At 42.7% G+C, this 19,099-nt stretch overlaps 2 protein-coding genes across 11 annotated transcripts in view; one reads left to right on the forward strand and one right to left on the reverse strand.

Moving 5' to 3' along the window:
• sumf1 (sulfatase modifying factor 1) overlaps positions 1–19,099 on the reverse strand; it is a 101,937-nt gene that overhangs the window by 74,344 nt on the left and 8,494 nt on the right. Inside the window, exons 3-4 of the mRNA XM_078414443.1 lie at positions 18,391–18,465; positions 2,091–2,173 (exon numbers count right to left, since the gene is read on the reverse strand). Of these exons, the coding sequence (XP_078270569.1) occupies positions 2,091–2,173; positions 18,391–18,465 (158 nt within the window). The remainder of the gene's footprint in view (positions 1–2,090; positions 2,174–18,390; positions 18,466–19,099) is intronic.
• LOC144601899 (inositol 1,4,5-trisphosphate-gated calcium channel ITPR1) overlaps positions 1–19,099 on the forward strand; it is a 446,238-nt gene that overhangs the window by 21,358 nt on the left and 405,781 nt on the right. The window lies entirely within an intron of this gene.

Genomic DNA, 19,099 nt, shown 5'->3' on the forward strand with positions numbered 1-19,099 from the left:
CGGGTCGTTGCGGAAATTTCTCTTTGCTCGAAAATTTTCGGCGACAGCTGGCTTGACGCCAATGATCGTAGCTTGTCGTGGGCATTGTCGCAGATTGTCACCAGGTTAGGTAGGTTGCCGCCGGTACTGACGACGGATGAATTTCATTGGCGACTACCTACGTCAACCGGCGACAGGTACTGGGATCAGGAGAAGACAAGTTGCGACAGACACTCCAGGAGAGGACCCACCCGTGCCCTCAGTTCGTGAAAAAGCTCAGGAGGTAGCCTAGTGAAGTTTCTGAAGGCAGCCTCATCTTCTTGCTGGAGCTCAGTCATCAGGTTGTCATACTGGCCCAACCTGGGTCTCTTCACGGACAAGGGCTTCAACCACACAGACCTCTTCTTGGGCTTCTTCTTCACCATTCTTCTTTCTCTTCTGTCTATCAGAGTTTGAAGCGTGAGGGCCACTGCAAGCAGCAGGGCTTGCATTTGATGTAAGAGCAATGCCAGCATTTTTTGCTTCCTGGTATACATAATGCAGAACGATCGGTGACCCTACCCACATCCCTTTGGCGCCAAAATTACGTGAAATGGCTACCCCCCTTGTCATCAGTTGTGGCCTGACAGGGTCGTAGCTTGTCGAGGGTGGAGGTAGGTTGACGTCGGTTGTCGTAGCTTGTCATAGTCCCTGTCGTAGGTGGACGTCCTAGGTCGCAACGACTGTGCCGCCGGTTGTCGGCAGCTTGCCATCGCCTAGGTGGTAGGTTGTCCTAGCTTGTCATAGGCATTGTCGTAGGGGGAGTCATAGACATTGTCGTAGGGTTAAAAAAATCGAAGTTTTTCAGCGATCTGCTACGACTTTGACAGTTGCCGGCAGTCGCCTCAAAAATTGCCGAACTGGGACAGGCCCTTAAATCACATCAGCCGATTGATGTAACATGTACATTGTATGTAATGTTTGGAATGAATTACTGAATCAATAATCAGGTGATGCAGCCTACACAAATTTGCTGCAAGTATTTACATGTGTAGTTTACAGAACAATATTTTGGTAAACCTTTATGCCTTTTATGAGATTTTAATATATTTTCAACACCTTTTGGCTAATTCCCCCTCTGAGGATTTAAGCCACACATAATATAATTCTCTAACATGCATTCCCATCTTCATCCATATTCCCGGCCTCCTGCTGATATTCTAACGAGTTTTTGTTTAATTCAAAGAAATGGAGCACACAGAATTCCCAGCTCAGTAAAGTGCAGCAACCCAGACTTGCAAAATCATTTTCAACCTTCCTTCCTTCCTTCTCCCCCTCACTAATTGTGCATGGTGCAAACTACACAGAAATATTAGCAAGCGGACATCAAGGTTATGTCATCTGATACCACCCCAGCCTTTAGGGACACTATTTCTTTGCAGTTGTCCCACATCTACCCGATTCCCTGCAAAACAAGTAAAACATTATAGAATCAGACCACACTAAATAAGCCCTTCAGCCCCCTAAATCCATGCTGACTATCAAACATCCATTTACACTAATCCTGCACTAATCCCATTTTATTGGTGCCATGTACTTTCATCAACTCCTCCCCAGATTCTACCACTCACCTACACACCAGAAGCAATCTACAATGGCCAGTCAACCTACAATAGCCAGTCAACCTATAATCTGCACATCTTTGGGAATTAAGAGGAAATCGGAGAACCTGGAAGAACCACATGTGGTCAAAGGGAAAAACTCGCACTGACAGTTCCCAAGGTTAGGACTGAACCCGAGTACTGGAGATGAGAAGCAGTAAGTCTACTAGCTAAACCACTTGTGCCACTCTCAATTTTGATCAAAAGAACGAATGGAAGATTGTTTGGAAACTAATGTTAAATTTTGTTTCTCACTTCCCCAGATCAACTGTAACTTCTCAGGTAACAGAGCTAACTATTGCCTGGGCAGGAATAAAATGAGGAGCAGAGGGAAAAGGGAGGAATGACAATGAACCAGGAGTGTGGCTAATAAACTTCTTCAACGATTTTGTCACTTTGTAAATTGCATCAAACACAGAGAGAAAAAAAAACATCTCCCGGACACAAGGAATGCTTATGTGTCAGAGTTACCTCTTTGTAATGTTGGAGTCGGGACCATCAGGATGTTTCCAGCTGGCTCCTTTAACAGGAAGCCACCAAGGTGCTGCTGCGACCTGGAACGGGAAGAGACCATCTTGGGGTTAGAATTGTGCAGCAGAACCAAGAAACTATTGGCCCATCTCTCAAGTCTCCAGAATTTGGCCTTTATCTACAGTAATTTCGATTCTCCCATTTTCACGGGCACAATGGCTCCTGGGAAATGATATGTTCACTGGGAGAATGTGCAAACACAACGTGGACAGCGCTGGATATCAGGTTTGAACCGAGGTATCTGACACTTCAAGGCAACAGGTCTACTGGGTGTGCCATTGTGCCATCCACTGAACAAACTGGACCTCTTCCTTCTTTTTGTACACAATCCTAGTTTGACTATGTATTTCATCAACTGAACATCATCTCATGCACCATTTTTTGTTTGGGCTTAATGTCACCAAAAATGTCAAGAGGTTTTTCTTTAAATTTATTCATCACGATGTGAACATTTCTGTGAAGATCAACATTTATTGTCCACCTGGATTTCCCCTGAGAAGGCAGTGGCAAATCTGCCTTCTTGACCCATCTTCTGGTGAATCCGTTTCCATAGTTTAGTTTAGTTTGAAGGTAGACACAAAATGCTGGAATAACTCAGCGGGACAGGCAGCATCTTTGGAGACGAGGAATGCGTGACATTTCAGGTCGAGACCCCTCTTCAGTCTAGTTTAGTTTATTGTCACACTTACCAAAGTAAAGTGAAAAGCTTTTGTTGCGTGCTAACCAGTCAGCGGAAAGACAATACATGATTACAATCGAGCCTTCCACAGTGTACAAATACTTGATAAAGGGAATAACGTGAATATTGTTTTGTGCAAGATAACGTCCAGTAAAATCCGATCAAAGATAGTCCAAGGGTGTCCAATGAGGTAGACAGTATCTCCGACTGCTCTCTAGTTGTTGGTATGATGGTTCAGTTGCCTGATAACAACTGGAAAGAAACTGACCCTAAATCTGGAGGTATGTTTTCACACTTCTATACCTCTTGCCGCATGAGAGAGGGGAGAAGGGGGAGTGGCCAAGGTGCGAATCAACCTTGATTATGCTGCTGGCCTTGCCGAGGCAGCGTGAGGTGTAAATGGAGGAAGGCTGGTTTGTGTGATGGTCTGGGCTGCGTCCACAATTCACTGCCAGATTTTGTGGTCTTGATGGAGCTGTTCCCAAACCATGCTGTGATGAATCCCAGATAAAATGCTTTCTACGGCGCATCTGTAGAAGTTTTGGTGGAAGTTGTTGGGGACATGCCGAACTTCCTAGGCCTTCTAAGGAAGTAGAGGCATTGGTGTACTTTATTGGCCATTGCTTCAATATGGTTTCTTAGCTGGGGAGTTCAAGGATTTAGCAATAGAGGACTGGTCCTTTTCTGCAGGAAGAGCAGTTTGTCACTATAGTTCGCCAACTTGTAAATGGTACAATGGATGCAGATGGTGCACAGATCTCACTATCGCTTCCAAAGATAAATTTGCTTAAATATGTGGACACTGGCTTTGTGATATTTAACCAGCTTAATATCAACTAAATGATACAATAATCCTTCATGCCACCTCTACAACCAGGGCCAGGTTCCCCGATTTCCTCTTAATTCCCAAAGAATTTACATTTTATGTTAGTTTTATTTAAGTTTCTGGCCCTCCATGGTGCTTTAGAGACACAGGAAGGGTGTATTGTCATTTCATTATCATGCAACTTCTGTTGGTCCAGAAAAACGGGTAATCCAAAAAGGCTCTGGAACCCAGGCCAGGGTGCCAGAAACTCGTTCAACCTGAATAAAGATATATTCTTCAGTTTCCAAAATAAGACATAATTTAAAAAATCACTTGAATATCTCAATCTAATTACCCAACAGACAAAGCAGCAGTTTCTAACAACCTGGGATTATAGTGTAGTCTGTGACCACACTTCTTAAGAATGTTAAAATGGAGACACAAAAGACTGCAGATATTTGAATCTTGAACAAAACACAAGGTGCTGGAGTAACTCAGTGGGTCAGGCAGCATCTGGAGAGGGAAAGGACAGGCAGAGTTTTGGGTCAGGACTCTTCAATCAGTCTGAAGAAGGGTTCCAATCCAAAACATCCCTCCTGATTTTGCTTGACCCGCTGAATTCCTCCAGCATTTTGTGTTTTTCTTAAGTGCTGTTTATCGGTAGAAGTGTAAAAGCAATGAATTCATACTGAACTCCCAGTCTTTCTCACACATTGTGCTGACATTGTCAGCCATTTAGTGCTAACCGAACAATGAACACAGCTGTATTGTAAGACCCCCTAGCTGGTTGCAGGTTGCAAAAGAATTCCAAGCTGCAGAATTATTCCAATGTTTGAAGTACAATGTTGGTGATCCAGGAATAATCTCATCACTGTACAGCTCAAAGATTCATGCTGCCGTCTGGAATCTAGGAACTCCCACTTTGGATTCCTCCTCTCCATTTGTTTACATGTTCTGTCTCCAATTTAGAGTGGTTAAAATATTTTGCATTTCACAAGTAATGTTCTCATACTCAAAGTGTCAACTATTCTCTATCACCATGGCTCCAAAACCTAAATACCACAGAGCTAACTTTGTATGCTCTACAAAACTCAGCAAGCAGACCAGTCTTTGATAAGGGATTGTCATGTCACAATTATGACTGCAAATCTACCAGATTAGAAAGAAATTGGAGACAGACATGGCTATCACACTATTGAATTGCAGTTTAACTCTTACAATTGCCACCTGATCATGTTTGTCATAGCTCTTCCAACCATTGAAAGATGAATCTGTACACCGGAGCAAACTACCAGCAAAATAAATATATCAGTGCATTCAAGTAAGTTTTCTTTCCCCAGTTTCATTTACATGTAGTATTTAGAAAATAAACTATTATTGCAGAAGGGGTAAAGGATAATTTGACTGATTAGACTGTTGAAGGAAGTGGGCTTTTCATATTAATTTACATTTATACTGAACCTCATGCAATGAGAGAAAATCTCCAGGAATGTTCCAACTATAATTGGTAACCTTATACCAATCAAAGTAATTTAAAATCAAAACTCCCATTTAAATAGGCGACCCATCATCCCAGTTAAGAGGATAATACATCTCCTAAGAGAGCAATAGTAACATTTCTAAGGGAACACATACTTTCTTGGAATTACAGCGGCACAGTGACGCAGTGGTAGAGTTGCTGCCTTACAGCGCCAGAGTCCCAGGTTTGATCCTGGCTACGGTTGTTTGGCTGAACGGAGTTTGTACGTTCTCCCTGTGACCTGTGTGGGCTTTCTCTGGGATCTCTTGTTTCCTCCCACACTCCACTTTCAGGTTTGTAGGTTAATTGACTTTGTGAGATGGTAAAATTGTCCTCGGTGTATGTAGGATAGTGTTGGTGTGTGGGGATCGCTGGTCAGCGCAGACTAGGTGGGCCGAAGGGTCTGTTTCCACAGTGTATCTCCAAAAACTAAAAACTAATAAGCAACAATGCAACAAAAGACGAAGGCATTGGTGGCACACGATGAGTATATAGTTCCCATTCTGATCAATTAATTTTGTTATTGGGTCATTTATTAAAAAAGAAGCTTGCATATAATTAGGAGAAACCAGTCACACATTACAAATATCAATACTAACTTCTAAGATTGGATTTAATGATTCATTATGTACTTGAGGTGTTTAATTACATCAGTGCGAGGCACCAAAATATATACATTAGTGGATCTTCAAACAGAAAGGGCATTCACAACTTACTCAGTGAACTTGATAGCAATCTCTAAAGGTGGTGAAGAGGGGAGTAAATAATTTGCACCTATACTTGCATACTGCTCAGGACTAACTGCGTAACCACAGATGAAAAGAAAAGAAAATTGTGCAAATGTGATTGATGCACTAACCAACCCACACAAGGTCCAATTAAGAGGTATGTTCATGCCATGAAGGGAATGCAAAGGGGTTTACTGGACTGATTCTTGGGATGGCAGGACTGGTGTGTGATGAGAGTTTTGGGTCAGTTAGGCTCCTATTTACTGGAGTATAGAAAACCAAGAGTTGTAGAAATCCATAAAATGTTATCCAGTCTAAGACTAGATGGAGGGAGGACATTCCTTATGACAGGAGAGTCCAGAACCTGGGATCACTGCTTGAGAATACACAGTATGCCATTTAAATCAAGGTCAAGAGACATTTCTGCACCCAGAGGGTGATGAACCAGTAAAATTCTCTTGCAAAAAAACAAACTGCTGGAAGAGCTCATCGGGTCAAACATCATTTGTGGAGGGGAGTGGGTTTTGGGTTGGGACCCTTCTTCTAGACACATACATAAAGAAATTATCTACAACAGAAAGTAGAAGTCAAGTTATTAAATACACACAGAAGGGTGATGGATAGCTATAATGCTGAAGATACTTGGGGAGATGGGAAGAAGGCAGGAACTGGGAACTGGGGGATGATCAAGTTTAATGGTTGAAGACTGAATGGCCTCCTTCTGTTTTACTCTGCTAACCTGGAGATTCCAGTACGAGTGCAATGTGTTGGTACCTTCACCTGAAGCACTGCAGCTTCAAGGAGCTCACCACCAATCATTTCAAATGGCATGTCATAAGGTCATAGTGATAGGATTAGACTTAGGCCATTCGGCCCATCAAGTCTACTCTGCTCTTCAATCATGGCTGATCTATCTCTCCCTCCTAACCCCATCTCCTGCCTTCTCCCCATAACCTCTGACACATGTACTAATCAAGAATTTATCTATCTCTGCCTTAAAAATATCCACTGATGGCCTCCACAGCCTTCTGGGGCAAAGAATTCCACAGATTAACCATCCTCTGACGAAATAAATTTCTCCTCGTCTCTTTCCTAAAAGAACATCCTTTAATTTTGAGGCTATGTAGTCCTAGACTCTCCCACTAGTGGAAACATCCTCTCTACATTCACTCTATCCAAGCCTTTCATTATTCTGTATGTTTCAATGAGATTCTTCCAAACTCTAGCGAGTACAGGCCCCGTGCCGGCAAACGCTCATCCTAACTTAACTTACTCATTCCTGGGAAAGGGCAGTAAATACTGGCCTCACTGGTGCAGTCCCCACTGTAAAAAATATAGAAAAACAAAATACAGCGGCCATTTATTTAACAGTTTTCTACAACAACTCAAATTGATCGCAATGGACTTTGGGATCTCCAAGGATGTGATGGATGTTCTACAAATGCCAACCTTTATTTACCTGACTTAATGTGGAGAAATGGTGGATTGGCTTAGAGTTTGGCTCGCACTTGGAGAATGCACTCTATAGCACAAGATAAAATGAGTAATGTGCCAACCATTAAGACAGAAGGAGAGGCAACCAAAGGGTTTGGGAAATACATCTCCATTTTACTCAGAGCACGTCATAAGAAGTCATTTTATATCTTTGCTTTGAATCTATGATTTTTTTAAAGATCACAGGAGTCATCCTGCGATAAAATTGGCACCACAATGTGAGCTAGTTTCAAAAGACAAGTTAAGAACAAAATCAAGAACCCAAGAGATAGAAATAGCCATTAAGAGTTGAGAAATGGGATCTCATTTTGATTTAGCAGATGAAGCGAATATTGGCATTGGTTTAAACTAATAACACGCTAATTTCCTTTGTGTATAGTTTTTTAGATTATGTTGTATTTACTAATCCTGTCCAGGGAAAGATAGCGTAACTCAGCACTAACAAATTAACATCAGTTGTGGTAAATTTCACAATGAAAATTACGTTGATTGCAGAGACATCACACTCAGGAACCTACTGTAACAGCCTGATATCGCTGAAGTATTTATTCTGCCTCAAAAAAGACAACAAACTTTAAGAACTGCAGGATATCATTTAGCCGAATATTACCCTTCATGTACAAGGTAGTCCACCCTCTTATGGATCGCAGTTTATTTAGACGATAAAAGACAAACTATAGAACTTAATTTAGTATATATCATATTCCCTGCTTATGGCATGTTCCCCTCTACATTGGTAGAGTGGGTGATAACTTTGCGAATACCAGTTTTTGACACATTTTCGGTCTTCTGTTACTTTAATCTCCCACCATACACCCATTATATATCCTAAACTTTATCAATTGACTCAAAGGACAGCAAATAACGTTTGATAAGATACTTCAACAGCCACCCAGGCTGAAGACTTGTTCATTTCAGACCATCAGCATGATTCATTTAATGTGCAGCCACTCTTGTACAGAATCTGCTGTTGACATTCAAAGCTCTTCTAAAACCAACCTTTGTTTCATAATGATACCCTTTTGCCTTGCACCGTCATCTTTTGCCATTTAATCTCTCCAGGTTTCCATCCCGTCAAAGAACTTCACTAATGCTCTGTCCTCCCCTCTCTGACTTCCCTGCCTCCGCATGTGCTTAAAACCTGCGACATCTAACAATTTGCAGCCCGCAAAGGGTCATCAATATTAACTGTCTCAACAGATACTCTTAACCTGCTAAGTATTTCCAGCATCCTCTGTCTTCATTCTGTATGGTCAGGTCGGGAATGGGCTGCGGAGAGGCAATCAGGCCGTGCTGCCGAGAACAAAGGGGCGCCCAACAGGGAGGGAGGGAGGGGGGGGGGCACCAAGAACAGAGGCAGCGGCAGAAAGGGGCGGACGGGGACGCCAAGAATGAAGTAGGACCAACATGACTCTGAGTACTTTTGTAACTTTGTCGGCACCAGAAACGTGGGAACTCTTGTCTACTTTGTGTATGGTATGCAAAAAAAAATATTTCACAGTAGCTAGGTACATGTGACAATGAAGTATCATTGAATGATCACATAACAGGATGTGGCGGCGCTGCACAGCAGCTGCGGCTCACCTGCAGTCCGTTTGTCTTTTGTGTTTTTTGTTGTTTTTTGTAGTGTGTAGATGTGATGTAGTGTTTTTTGTGGTTGTGTACTATGTGTGTGTGTGGGGGGGGGGGGGGGGGGGGGGGGGGGGGAAACTGTAAAATTGTCTCTTCCGAACAGAGACCCGATATTTTTTTTCTGGGTGGTGTCTCCGTTTCCGCTGCGGCCTACCATCGGCCAAACACCTGGAGCTGGCGGCCTCCAGCTGGGACCACATGGGCTCTGGTTCGCAGAGCTCGTGGACCGGACTTACCATCTGCAGAGCTGGCTGCCTTCAGAGGCTTTGGTGGCGCTGCGAGTGCGGCTGCGACTTGCCTTCGGAGGCTCCGGGGGCTTCGGCCGCGGGCCGCTTGGATATCGGAAGCTCGCAGGCCCCTGGGTAGGGGCCGACATCGGGAGCTCCGGCAGCGGCATCGTCTTCACCCGCCCCGAATCGCGGGGCTTGGGTCGGCCCGCTTTCGGACCTTTCACCGTCCGGCGCGGCCTGAAATAGGCCGCGGGATTTTTCTTCGCCCGGCGGGGGCTTCAATATCGGGAGCCCCGACCGCCCTGACGTGGCAACTTCAACAGCCTGACCACGGGAGAAGACGGCAGGGGAAGAGAAAAGCCATACTGGCCTTCCATCACAGTGAGGAGGTGACTGGAGGAGACTCACTGTGATGGATGTTTCTTTTTTTTTGTTTTGTGTTGGTTTGTGGTTGTGTGTGTTATTGCTTATTTTTATTGCTCTTATTGTTGGACTGTGGGTAACGGAATTTCGTCCAAAAGACTTGTTTTAATGAATGACAAGAAAGGTTATTCTGATTCTGATTCTGATTCACTAGATCATTTCAGAGAAAAAAAACAATAGATAGCACCCTACCCTTCCATATGCTTCTGAAGCTTGTACTACCTGCAGAAGGCACCTTGTGTAATTGGCATTCAGTGGAATGATATTAAATTAGATTAGATTAGTTTATTGTTACATACATCAGGGTGCAATTAAATTCCTTGTTCACATGAAGCTCAGCATACACAGTATACATAAAATAACTATAAATACAACAATAAATAAAGGAGTGCAAACCATCAGCATGGTGCAAGATTGTAGTGCAGAATCTGAGCAGTGCAATTAAAGTCCAACAACAGAATAACTGGTTGAGGTTGAATTAGGAGGAAGGGTCCATGGCAGCATCTCTGGGAACGGGGTGTGAGAGAGATGAATGGTTCAGGAGCCAGACAGCAGCGGGGAAGAACATTTTATGAAGTCTGGACGTCCTAGGTTTCAAGCTCCTGTATCTTCACCCAGAAGGTAGAACAGGAATGGCCTGGGTGATCGGCATTCTTGACGATACTTCCAGACTTCCCGATGTAATGCACTGTGATAATAAATTGGATGGAAGGAAATGACGAACACATGATCGACTGGGCCCTGTTCACCACTCTCTGCAGGTTACAGGTGTTCAAGAGTAGAGCAGTTACCATACCAGTCTGAGATGCCAACATTTACCAAAATTTCATATCAAACATAAATCTGTGCCGAAGTAAAGTTCACTCATTGACCAAACACAAACCCTGGAAATCATTTCACAATTTGCTCTGTAAACATGGGTTCCATTACTTATTACCTAACTTATTACAGGTTTGCTGTCTTCAATATCCCTTGTAGATGGACCCAGTAGGCACACAAACTGGAGAATATCTTTACCGCTCAGTAAGTAGTTAAGTGTTATCACACCCCTCCATCAATCAGGTCCCTTTTTCTGAGTACAGGATATCACAATCTTTGCATTTTTTAATAATTTATTTTCTCGGCAAGCCGCAGCCGGACGACTGAGGACCCAGTCTGCCTGCCGGAGACCGGGGACTCGCCCACCGCAGATGGAAGACCCACCCACTAGGCCCGACCTGCCCGCTGCGGACGGAGGATGTGCCCCGCAGAGTGGAACCCTCCTGAAAGACCCAGCTCGCCCGCAGCGGATCGAGGACCCGCGTCGTGGACTGGGAACCCACTTGGAAGGCTCGGCTCACCCGCCCAGAGTGGACGGAGTCAGACGAAGGGGAGGTAAGCAGATCGGCAGCGGGAGGGAGTGCAGTGCCTCGATGGTGGTGGGCCACTGGAGGCCTTGTAAAAGCCTGGAGCTCGGCTGGACTGGCCGCCGCTCCAAGAGGCCGAGCGCATGGACCGGATGCGGCCTGCCGAGGTGGAGCAGTGGCAGAGGACACCAATGGCTACGCTTGGCCAGGCCGACCCTGCAACAACACCATGACAATGGGCTTTCATGGTCAGTTCAAGAACCCTGCACTTACAACAACTGGGACTTGAAAATTGTGCCAAACCGGCGACTCTGTGTACTGTCTCAGTGCACTACTGCTATAAACTTGTACTTTATCTGAGATGCTTATCTAAGATGTATCCAAGTGAGTATGTATAGTGATACTTGTACTGAACAGTATACAAAAATAAATTTCACTGTACCCCGGAACATGACAAATAAAGTACCATACCATCATTACAAAAATAGTTTGATGAACACAATGCTGAGATGAGGCCTATTGTCAATTATGCTTACTTTGCAACTTTGGAATGAACACAATATAATTTGATGATGAGTTTACATTTATACCCAGTCCAATATCATGAGAAAAGGAAATATGTAGCTAAGGGATTAAGTAAAAAATGTCTGAAGAAAGTAGTACAATGGCACAGAAAATGAGCAACGTTAAAAGTGCCACAAATCAAGTAAATCAAGGCTGACCAAGTTAAGAGTCAAGCTGCCAGTTAAACGTACTACTTGCAATTTGGGGATGATATTGGTTGGTAAGTTTCTGAACAGAAACAGCACTGCGACTGTTAAAGTAAAAGCAAACCACTCTGGAAAGAAAAGCAAAAGCATGACACTGCATTTGCTGAAAATCTGAAACAAGAGAAGGCTGCAAACACTCAGCTGGTCAAGCAGCATAGGTGCAGAGACAAATAAAAATATAGTTTCAAAGAAACTTTCATCAGCATTGGGGAGAAGCCATCGTCTTGAAAATTCAATTCTGTCACTGCAAAGAATAAGAATCATTGTCTTAAACAGGTATGGTCAGAGACTGTATTTTAGACGTCTGTTAATCAACTTAATGTATTCTATGCAGTGACCTCCCTTTAGCAGATCAGAATGGGTGCATCTGGTTTTATTCTTCCTCTGTTTCAATGCAGCAATCATAACATAACTGACAAGCTTGCTCGGTCACTTCAGATGAATCTACGAGTCAACCACATAGTCTGGGCACAAAAAAAACAAAGTGCTGGAGTAACTCAGCGGGACAGGCAGAATCTCAAGAGGACATGCAAAGAAGACAATTTGGGCTGGGACCCTTCTTCAGTAGGGGGCATAAAGCTGGAAAAAAAAGAGGGGGCAGGACAAAGCTTGTCAAATGGTAGATGGATACAGGTGAGGAAGGGCTTAGATTGATGGATGGGTGATCTGAAGAAGGGTCCCAAAAACGTTGCCCTTGCATGTTCTCTAGAAATGCTGCCTGGCCTGCTGAGTTACTCCAGCACTTTGTGTCCTTTTTAGTAAACCCAGCATCTGCAGTTGCTTGTGTCCACATTGTCTGGGGTCATATATTGGCTACACCAGTTAAAGACAGCAGATTTGCTGCCCATAAAAAAAGTATTTTTGACCTACGTGTTTTTTTAATTCTCATCTCATAATTTTTGTGTTAATTGACATTAAGAGTAACTGTTTGTTTCTCCAATTTCCAGATTTTTGATCTGAATTTAAATTGTACATCTGATGTAGTTTGATTTGAACTTGAGTCTCTTAATTGACAGTCCAGGTCTTTAGATTGTTAGTATGGTACTTTAACTAATCGTCTGATACCACCACTCCATAAAACAAAGAAAATGAATCTACACAGTCTTTAGAGAATTACCCACCCTACCCACCCATCAAACTGGATTCTCCCCTTCTCCCCTTTCAATTCACTTCCTGTCGCTGAGATACGAGATGGGGAGAGAGAATCTAATTAAGAGACGAGTGATTTAAGAACTGGGATACATGGAGAAAGATAATAACCTATTAATGATTGCAGTGATTTTAAATTAGGTTATACTTAAAGGCACAGAAATTATTAATAGATACTGACAACATGAAGTAAAGTGAATGTAAAACTAGGGCAGAGAGAAAGAGGGGGGGAGAGAGACAGATTGAGACTGTAAACCATAGCCTTCATGAGGGTGATATTGAAACCGATTTTTACAGAATATATGGAATAGAACAGACATAAGATGTCTAATCTCCCAGAGGATGTAAACACGTTTTGCCGTTGGTGCCATTCATTGTGGAATATACATAGATTAAGTGCTGATGTCACTTTAACATGCAGTTAAAAATACCATTATTTTTAATAGGGCTGGGGACAAATGATGGCTGAACAGATTGGTCATTTTACTGATTTTACACAACTATCCTGATATGTTTCATTATTAAAGGAAAACAGGGAAATAAGTAACACAGTGCCTGTAACAGAAAGTAAACATATTTTAGATGGGAATTTAGAGTACCATCCAGGAAATTAGATCCCATTATTCTGAGGTGAGGCCATTATTTGGCACAGCACTGCAAGTGCTGCTCCTTGGACAGGTAGGAGCCCAGGATGGGAAAGCACACTCGGGTGGATTTCTGAACTAACCACTTCTCCTTTGCTAACCCCTCCCCTCCCATCAATCTCACCCCCAATCAAAGCTCTGACTCCTTGACCTCCACACAACCTTCCAGACTCCGTCTGAATAGATGCCTCAGCCTGAAAATGGGTCTTGACTCGAAATGGCACTTACTCCTTTTCTCCAGAAATGCTGCCTGACTAGCTGAGTTACTCTAGCTTTCATCAGTCTATCTTCCATATTCAGCTTCAGTCCTGGACCACCCTGTTCCTTCCATTCTCTACAGCGCATTAAGGGTGTTTGGGCATCCTGCAGTGCCTGACACATGAGGGGCAGCAGAATATTACTGCAGTGAGCTCGGGCCCAAAATGGAGATTGGTATGTGATGCAATGACACTTTGAAACACATATCTTGGTGCTAATGAATTTCTGGGCCTTGATGTACTTGTCAGATCAAACCTACCAAAGTTAATTTCAACACCAGAAGCGCATGATTCCCTGTGAATGGTCCTTTGTAGCTTTGCCTGGGAAATTGCCAATTCATAAATTCATAAGTGATAGAAGCAAACTTAGGCCATTCGGCCCATCAAGTCTATTGCGTCATTCAATCATGGCTGATCTATCTTTCCTTCTCAACCCCATTCTTCTGCCTTCTCTCCATAACCCCTGACACCCGTACTAATCAAGAATTCAGTTTGACAATTTCCACTGTCTTATTTAGCAAATATATGGTGGAAGATTGTTATGTGCTCATAACTTCGCCAAGAAACAGCTAATAACTGTACAAGGCTGCAGATTTTCAGTATTTGTAGTGTTTTGATTTTCATTTACATGAAATAATTTTATATTAGATCGCTCCTATAACAAAGAGTAGCTCTGCAGATTGCTGCTCCCCCCTCTCTTCCCTAATGTCCATCTCCAACATATATACGAATGTGAAAGTCTGATTTCTCAGAGCAAGACTGTGGATTCTTTTTAAGATCAATTAGAGTCATGAAATCATACGTCCAGAACCAGGGGCCACAGTTTGAGAATAAGGGGTAGGCCATTTAGAAAGGAGATGAGGAAAACGTTTTTCAGTCAGAGAGTTGTAAGTCTGTGGAATTCTCTGCCTCAGAAGGCAGTGGGGGCCAGTTCTCTGAATGTATTCAAGAGAGAGCTAGATAGAGCTCTTAAGGATAGCGGAGTCAGGGGGTATGGGGAGAAGGCAGGAACGGGGTACTGATTGAGAATGATCAGCCATGATCACATTGAATGGTGGTGCTGGCTCGAAGGGCCGAATGGCCTACTCCTGCAGCTATTGTCTATTGTCTAAATGTGAGTAAACCTTGAGACTGTGCCGATCAACAAACACTCTTTAACACTCATCCCATTTTATTCTCCCCACATTCTCATCACCTCCCCTCAGATTCTATCACTCACCAACACACTGAGGAAGAGTTAGAAGCCAATTAACCCACCAACCGAATTTGAATGTGGGATTAAACCAACACAATCGTAGACAGAAGAACCACGGTCAATCGAACTGTGAGACAGGAGCTTTTTTTTTGGAGAACAATATATGGGGTTTACTTGTAGCACCAGCATCAGGGACAAAACTTCAGTAATGCTGAGATGGAGTGGGTGGCAGGGTGGAAATTCCTTCCACTGGATCAAATAAGTGTGATAACAGTGGTAGAAAATGAAAAAGTAGAAATTACTGGAAACATCAGCAAATTGGGCATTCAGAGTAAAATTTGTGAGGGAACTATTATTGTGGAACGGAGGGAATGATGAACCATATTTGTTTGGGAGTGACTGGGACTCTGCAGCTGTGAAAAAGTTGAAATGGTTCTTAGTGGCTGTCATCTCCAAACAGGCCAAACCGCAACCCACCCACACATTATCTGTAGTCAAATGGACAAATTACTGTCAGTACACACAGCCCATCCACAGCATGAACTGTTGCAGGCTCAATGATTTGTTATAAACGTCGACATATTGCATGTTATTCTTGCTATAAAAAAGACGTTAAGAGCTATGTAGTTGTGCGAAACAGTTGCCCACCATTCCATGTTAAAATCCCACCGTTTTCACAAGTCATCTGCCAAAGGACAGTATCGACCACATGGCACTTGTCACTAACTCCAATAAAAATTCCTCATTAACTCTTCTACTCTCAGCATGAAATTTAGCTATTATTTTCCAGCAGCACACATTTTGACATATGCACTGCAGGTTTAAAAGTAACAAATCATGGAACTATCAAATTTAGTGCCAATACAACCCCCCCACCCCCACCCAAAAAAATCTAAAACACCTGGATGTCAGGACAAGATATGACCTCAAACTTAGTTGGAAGTGTTCAAACTAAACCTTCAATCACATCGAGAAACATATGGGAATATTAAAATAAGAATTGAAAATACATTCAATGAATTTAAATTAACAAGCCATTAGAGAGATGCTAATAAGTTTTACAATATTGAGCCAAGGGAAAGCCATTTTAAATTAACAGGCCATTACCTAAATCTCTAACAGTTTTTCACTTCCATTAGAATCTACGAGAAAGGACTTCATCTTGTGCAAAATCTCAACTTAGTTTTCCAAGTACTGGGAAACCAGTCAAATTCTTGAACACTACATTCCACAAATTCTTTAACAGTCCAAAACCAGGGGTCACAGTTTAAGAATAAAGGTTTGACCATTTAGGACTGAGATGAGGAAAAACTTTTTCACCCAGGGAGTTGTGAATCTGTGGAATTCTCTGCCACAGTAGGCAGTGGAGGCCAATTCACTGGATGTTTTCAAGAGAATTAGATTTAGCTCTTAGGGATATGGAGAAAAAGCAGGAACAGGGTACTGATTTTAGATGATCAGCCATGATCATATTGAATGGCAGTGCTGGCTCGAAGGACCGAATGGCATACTCCTGCACCTATTTTTCTAGGTTTCTATGCATTGTCCACCATTGGAATACCATCTCCATGCACATGTTGGGTACACATGTAAGGCATAGATTAGGTATATAGTCAAAATCTTTTTCCCCATGGTAAGTGTATCAAAAAATAGAGCGTAGGAAGGAAATGCAGGTGCTGGTTTACAACAAAGACAGACACAAAATGGAGAAGTAACTCAACGGGACAGGCAGCATCTCTGGAGAAAAGGAATAGGTGATGTTTTGGGTCTTGACCCGAAACGTCACCCATTCCTTTTCTCGAGAGATACTACCTGACCTGCTGAGTTACTCCACCATTTTGTATCTAAAAATAGAGGGTGTAGGTTTATGACAAGAGGAAGGATTTTAAAGGGGATCTGAGGGGTAAGATTTTTTAATGCACAGAGAATAGTTGATAAATGGAATGCACTGACTGGTAGTGGAGTCAGCTACAATCACCACATTTAAGAAGCATTCAGACAGACATTTAACTAGGCAAAGAATAGAAGAATGCTGGCCTAATGTGGACAAGTGGGATTAATGTAGATGGAATGAAAGGAAGCCATGGATGTAGCGGGCTGATGGGCTCATTTCTGTGTTGTACAACACTAAGACTAACTTGTATCCACTATGCCTTCACTCCACAAACCATCATCTCATCCCAGCTATTTGATTTACCAAACTCTGAACCCTCCTTACACAGTCTTAGCTATCTTCATGTAATTGCTTGTGAGTTTCTGAGAATTTGAGCACCGGTAATATCAATGTTAGTAAACCCGAGTTTCCTGCAAAATGAAAATGTTTGATTTGGCAAATTTAAGCCATACATAATTTAATCACAATTAGAAATTAACATTTAAATGATTTGTGTTGCGATGCATAATTTTCAGAAACTACACTCCGAGAAATAGAATTTTTGATCAATAATGGCAAAATTTAGCAAAAGCCACAAAATTTACTGGAGCACATGTATTATTCTGAGTCTTTTGTCTTTGAAGGGTTTAACTCCATCTGACATTTGCCAGGGTTTCTTCCGGTACTCTGGTGTTTTGAGGCTGATGTTTTAACCAATTCTGCTCACTTTATCAATATCAAATGGTTTGATCATTCTTCTAACTGCATCTCAACTGGAATGAGTTACTGTGTAGCTCATTGCATAGCATTTAGTGGAAGCTGTGTACCTGAAAAGGGCAATCAATGGTGTACAGCTGCATCTTTCTGACTATCATCATGTTTTGAACAGTTTCACACTACGTAAACGATGAATAAAATCTGGGAACAGATACTGAGCAATAAGCAATAATTAAACCAAATTCTACACGACGGACCATTTGGAAATGAATGTTTGTTTCTCTCTTTCAAAACTGCAATAGAACGTCTTCAGAAGTTAACGTTAAAGTTCAGCAACGAATAAAAATACTAAATTATCGCGCAACCTCAGGTGTCCCGTGTGCCCCACCCCCATGGTCCACCTGTAATGGGGAGGGAGTGTGGAAATGTGCTCCACAGCACCACCTCCTGGCTAATAACATAACAGCTCCTTAATGGCAAATTGTTTACATATAAAATTTCCATTCTAAACATTACAAGGACACTTGGCATGAAAGTGCATCTAAAAATTGTAATTACTGAAAATGGCACAGCATTTTTGTAGTTAAAAGATAAATAAGACAACCAGAATTGTGCACATTCATACGCCTCTTGCAATGTGACGCATTATATATTTTAGAAAGCAGTGGTGTCAACATCGGAGGGCAAATCACAATCCTATGTTATTGATATCACATTTCAGCACTGGCAGAACATCACAACTCTGGGTAATGAGTGTGTATGAGGTGCACATCACTTACAGCCTGGGAAATGCTGCTCTTCACCTTGTCACTCAGTAGTCCCTCAAACACAAAGGAGTCTCCAAATGTTTCTGCCTAAAGGAGCAAAGAAACAATTGATTATGTCCTGCAACAAGTTAGAATCCTGCCAGTGCTATTTTGATGCATCTTGTTTTAGATGGCTTCAGTCACATCTTGCACCTATATTCTTACAAACACAACTTCCCTGTAACTCAGTTTAGTTCAGATGCAGCGTGGAAACAATGGTGCTTTATTTGTCACACATGCAACTGCACAGTGAAATTATTTTTGCGTATATTACACATGCAGGCGCTGCCATGTTTTGGCGCCATTATTCAAAGTCCGGTCGGCCCGCGCGCTCAATGTACTGGGGCAGTTCCCGCGAACCGATGTTCCTCGGCTCTTCAGCCCATTGAGTGCACGCCAATCAGCAATCCCCGCTGCACTAGCACACATTATACATCAGGGACAATTTACAATTTTTACCGAAGCCAATTAACCTACAAACCTGTACGTCTTTGGAGCGTGGGCGGAAACTGGAATACCCGGGGGAAACCTTATGCGGTCACAGGGAGAACGGACAAACTCTGTACAGACAGCACCTGTTGTCAGGAGCCAACCCGTGTTTCTGGCACTGTAAGGCAGCAACTCTACCACTGTGCCACGTGTCACCTTCTCCTATTCATTCACGCGTTTGCTCTTTCCTGTT

The sequence above is a fragment of the Rhinoraja longicauda genome, chromosome 17 (genome assembly GCF_053455715.1).
Source record: "Rhinoraja longicauda isolate Sanriku21f chromosome 17, sRhiLon1.1, whole genome shotgun sequence".
In the NCBI taxonomy this organism is placed as follows: Eukaryota; Metazoa; Chordata; class Chondrichthyes; order Rajiformes; family Arhynchobatidae; genus Rhinoraja; species Rhinoraja longicauda.